The sequence below is a fragment of the Pinus tabuliformis genome, chromosome 2_1 (assembly GCF_031772625.1).
Source record: "Pinus tabuliformis cultivar Carrire ecotype Pingquan chromosome 2_1, CPIR1, whole genome shotgun sequence".
NCBI lineage: Eukaryota > Viridiplantae > Streptophyta > Pinopsida > Pinales > Pinaceae > Pinus > Pinus tabuliformis.
Genome location: NC_142299.1, coordinates 759,247,187 through 759,252,196, shown reverse-complemented (window position 1 = coordinate 759,252,196; position 5,010 = coordinate 759,247,187). Strand labels below are relative to the sequence as shown.

The 5,010-nt window shown below is 38.9% G+C and overlaps 1 protein-coding gene across 1 annotated transcript; it reads left to right on the top strand.

The window, feature by feature from the left end:
• The first annotated feature begins 1,732 nt into the window (after positions 1-1,732).
• On the top strand, positions 1,733-4,601 carry LOC149202785 (disease resistance protein RPS5-like). Its single transcript, XM_089400039.1, has one exon. The coding sequence runs from the start codon at positions 1,917-1,919 to the stop codon at positions 4,521-4,523; it is 2,607 nt and encodes an 868-aa protein (XP_089256165.1). The 5' UTR covers positions 1,733-1,916; the 3' UTR covers positions 4,524-4,601.
• Positions 4,602-5,010: the final 409 nt, after the last annotated feature.

Genomic DNA, 5,010 nt, shown 5'->3' with positions numbered 1-5,010 from the left:
TATTTACATATCATAAAAGAGTTAATTACATAAATACGTTATTTTTAAAATTATTATAAATTTACTTATCATAAAAGAGTTAATTACATAAATTAGTTATTTTTAAAATTATTATAAATTTTATTATATAAAATAAAAATATTTAAAATAATTTTTAGATTATATATATGAATTCAATACTCAAAAAAATCAAATTATTTAAATAATATTTATCACAATTAAAACAAATTTCTAGCCGATTTCAACATATTAAAAAAAAAATTTGCAAACATAAGAGAATTACTTGCATATGAGACTACGAAAAACAAATTCTAAAAACATAACACATCAGACTTGCATATGAGACTACCAAAAACACATTATCAGAAAAAAGGAAATTCAAAAAACATTTAATGTGATGATCAATGTCCACTTCAATTTCCTTTTCTGGTCCCACTGATCTTCGGCGCGAAAGGAAAATATAAGTTCAAGTTAAACAATAAAACTCACATATTATTCAGTGTTCTTTGAAAAGATTCAATATAATAAGTTCAAGTTAAACAATAAGACTGCGATATAGATTCCCAAACAACATAATCTAATTCCTCCCTAATATACACATATATGATCTATGATCTTGGGTTAGAGCAAGGTTTTCTTCTTTAAAATAAGATCGCTATCTTGCAGATAGACATTGAAGTAAATATCTCCATGACCACCATGAACGCCATATCTTTTATAACGATGAGTTGCAGGTTTGTGAGATCGATTATATGCCGCTGAAATTTACAAGGTTTATAGTGGATCTATTATATGCAGCTGAAAGTTACAAGGTTTATAGTGGAGATTAAATTCTAAATTTAAGTGTGATGGCTAATCCATTGATTGTTAAAACTGTAAATTGATGATCAAATCTTGGGATCGTTGTGATGATTAGATCTTCAGATCTAAAAATGGCAGATCCAATTTTTAATAAAACTAAAGAAACCACTCATCGGATCGCCCACCCATATATATAGTGCATGCCATGGCCGGGAAAATTTGTGGACGCTCTTTGCCGGCGGGTCACTCACGGGAAATATGGAATCTAGGCCTCGGGAAGCTGGCGGGTGGTCGCAGCCTTCCTATCTTGGAAATCCGATTTGTGGGATGGGAAGTGCAGAGCATCTTCTGAACTTGATAAAGCCGAGCGCGCCAGTTATGTTTAGGCCCACAAGCTTGACTTGGATGAACCAGGACAGGAATCTATCATTATTGGTGTGGGTTCCGTTGTAGATTTTCCATGGCGTGATTACAATAACTTTGAATTGTGTGTGAAAACCTAACCAAAGTCGGTGACTCATGGTTTCGGTCGAGCGCGCCAGTTATGTTTAGGCCCACAAGCTTGACTTGGATGAACCAGGACAGGAATCTATCATTATTGGTGTGGGTTCCATTGTAGATTTTCCATGGCGTGCTTACAATAACTTTGAATTGTGTGTGAAAACCTAACCAAAGTCGGTGACTCATGGTTTCGGTCGAGCGCGCCAGTTATGTTTAAGCCCACAAGCTTGACTTGGATGAACCAGGACAGGAATCTATCATTATTGGTGTGGGTTCCATTGTAGATTTTCCATGGCGTGCTTACAATAACTTTGAATTGTGTGTGAAAACCTAACCACACGCTGATAGAATGCTTGTTTTAATCACACGCTGATAGAATGCTTGTTTTAATCACACGCTACCTAGGTGAAATAGTATAAAAAAAAAAAAAAAAAAAGAGGGAGGAAAATTGCAACATAAATATAGATCTTCATTCTTCAAGCGAACCCAAAGCAACTTTTGATCAATGAATTATTCATTGATTGATCTCAGGTTTACGTTTGGCCCCAGTTAGTTTCAGCCCTTTACTTCGATCTAACAATTCCCCTCAGCTCACTTGTCTTTAGCTATCAGCTATGGCGCAAATTGGGTTGGAACTGGCGACCAACGCCATAAGCGCCACTATTGTTGTGCTAGTGCAAACGATGAAGGATGTTAAGGAGTTGGAAGGTAACCTCCAAATTCTGGAAACGGACTTTAGCATTATGGAGGCCTTCTTAAACGATATCCACGACCAGTTCCAAGATCAGCAGAGGAGTATCCCCGGATCGATCGAAATATGTCTCAAGAAGATGGACGACGCCCTTGGAGAGGCCAAACATCTGATCGATCGGGCTAAGCAGCATAGAGAGCGAGGGTGGTGTCTCCGTTGCTGCTGCTTCCTCTGCAACCCCAACATCCCCACTGAAGTTAGAGCATGGGAGACCAAATTTAATGGCCTCTTCCAAGAGCTTAAAACGTTCTTTTCAATACATGCCAATGCTTCGCAGGTTGTGTCCACTGCAGCCCCTGAGGCAGAACTGCTTCTTCAACCTGTGCCAGAAGGCGGCTTCATAGGCTTGCGCTTTCGATCAGCTCAGTGTCAGCTACAGGCATGGCTCACCGAACCTCAATGCCCAGCTCGCGTGATCGGCGTGTACGGCATGGCGGGCGTTGGCAAGACGTCGTTGCTGAAAGTCATCTATAACACCTACAAGCAGCAGGTCAGCGGTATCTTTGATGTTGTTCTCTGGTTTACTGTTTCTGATAACTTTAAGGTTAAGGAGTTGCAGAATGCCGTTGCTGAGGCACTGAATTTAAAGCTGGACGAAACTTCCAGCACTGAAGAAAGGAAGATGAGATTGTATGCGTCTCTCCAAAAGAAGAAATTTCTGATCGTATTGGATGACATATGGACCCCAATCGATCTGATAAATACAGTGGGCATTGGGTTTGGCAGCAGTAATGGAGGCAAAATCATAATCTCCACTCGAAACAGAGAAGTGATAGAGAGAATGGGGACGCTTCAGTACTCCATGATCGTAGATCCCTTGTCCACAGACGAAGGCTGGGAATTATTTAGAAGAGGAGCTTTTACAAATGGGGTTGTTCCGGAGAGTAACATAGATGAGGCTACAGCCAGAGAAATTGCCTTGGAGTGCAAAGGCTTGCCGTTGGCCATAACTGTAGTAGCTGCAGCGATGAGTTGCAAAAAGACGGACGATGAGTGGAGACGTGCTTTGACTATGATGAAAATTGCAGATCCGTCCTTCCCAACTACTCACAGAACAATTGATGCAGAGCTCTATCAGCCTTTAAGATGGAGCTATAATGATTTGTCTGATCCTAATCTACAGATTTGTTTTCTATATTGTGCTGCGTTTCCTGAGGATGAATATATTAATGTGGAGGATCTCGTGCAAATGTGGAGTGGAGAACGGTTGATCTCTCAACGAGAACAAACTTATTTCATGGATATTGGGCGCGAGTACATTGATGTACTGGTAAGTAGGTGTTTGGTTCAGTGTATTGAAAGCTTAGGTAATAAGTACAGGTTTTTACGTATACACGATGTTCTTCGTGATATGGCAATTCATTTGGGTCAAAGGGAGGCGCACTGGCTACTTGAAGCTGGGCAAAAACTGAAAAATTTCCCCGGTGGAGGAAACATTAGGGATTGCAAAAGAATATCGCTGCATAGCAACGATGTTCGTGATCTACCAATGGATTTTAAATGCCCACATCTTCTCAGTTTGATATTATCCTCCAATCAAAATTTGACACAGGTTCCAGACGGATTTCTCTCAAATATCCCGTCTCTCAAGGTTCTCGATCTGTCGGGGACGTCCATAAGTTCATTGCCAACATCAGCAGGGCAACTTACACAACTTGAATTTCTTAACTTGTTTGCGTGCAACTCCCTAGAGGATTTGCCAGAGAGCATATGCAGTCTTTCTCATCTTCAATTTTTAAATTTGGGACGGTGTAGCAGCCTACATTCGTTGCCCACTACGATAGGAAAGCTTAAAAATCTGAAGCTCCTGAATTTACTCTTTTGTAGCAATTTAAAGACCATTCCACATGACGTCTTTCAGCTCACTTCATTGAACGAACTAATCTTGCTCACTTCATTGAACGAACTAATCTTGCCACATCAATCTAGTTGTGCAGTCAACGTAGAGGATCTCACAAATCTCTCAAATTTGAGGCAGCTCATGGTTGCGATAACGCCACCAAATAGAGTGGGTACGCTTGGTCCTTGGTTGGACATGAGACACTTGTCGCTAATATATAACCATGGTGCAGGTCCATTGAATGGTGATGTAGACGAGCCTATTCTTTGCGAGAGCATCAAGCATATGAAGAAGTTGGAGAGTTTATATTTGGCGAATTATCGAGGCATAAATCTGCCAAATTCCATTTGTCAGCTTCAAAATTTAGGGTCCTTGTGTTTGACGGCATGTGACCAATTAAAGGAACTCCCTACCTTGGAGATTGGCAGCGAAAGTACACGTGGTTGCTTTCCAATGTTAAAGAACATGGAATTGAGAAATTTGTCCAAGTTAGAGAGTATGATAGGGTCATCAAATGAAAGAACACTGTCCAAACTTGAAAGTTTGCACATAGAAGGTTGCTTATTTGGAGATAAATTACAATTGGAAGCGGAGGAGCTGCCAAACTGTAAACATATTCTTTTGTGTTGATGAGATTGTTGAGGAATTGTCGATGTAAATGATGAACCTTTTGAGTAGATTGTGAATGTAATGAATTATATTTGATAAGTGTTGTAATGAATTATATTTAATAAGTGTTATAGGTTAGAAATTGTAATTACTTCTGTATGAGAAGTTGATTAAAATTAGAGAGTTAGTTAATTAAGTAATGAGTCGAGTGAAGTAATAGAAGAGTTTACTGTGTGACTGTATGTTAAATTATTTTAGGCCAGTAGTTAGTAAAGAATATTTAAATACCTTTTACCTCGTTCATCATCTTATCAATCAAGTTTTTGTGTGATATATAGAAAAGCTGCCGCTCATGTGTTTTATATTAATTTGTGTTTTGCTTCTTATTCTTTTTCAACAAATTAATATCAAAACGAATTACAAAGAGCCAGAAAAAATTGATAACAACCATCCATAAAAGAGAAAAGAGAAATGCACTTTACAGTGGTATTCATTGCATTATTGCGTG

Excerpts from the sequence above, each read along its gene's own strand:
- LOC149202785 (XM_089400039.1), top strand. The coding sequence starts at position 1,917 with ATGGCGCAAATTGGGTTGGAACTGGCGACCAACGCCATAAGCGCCACT.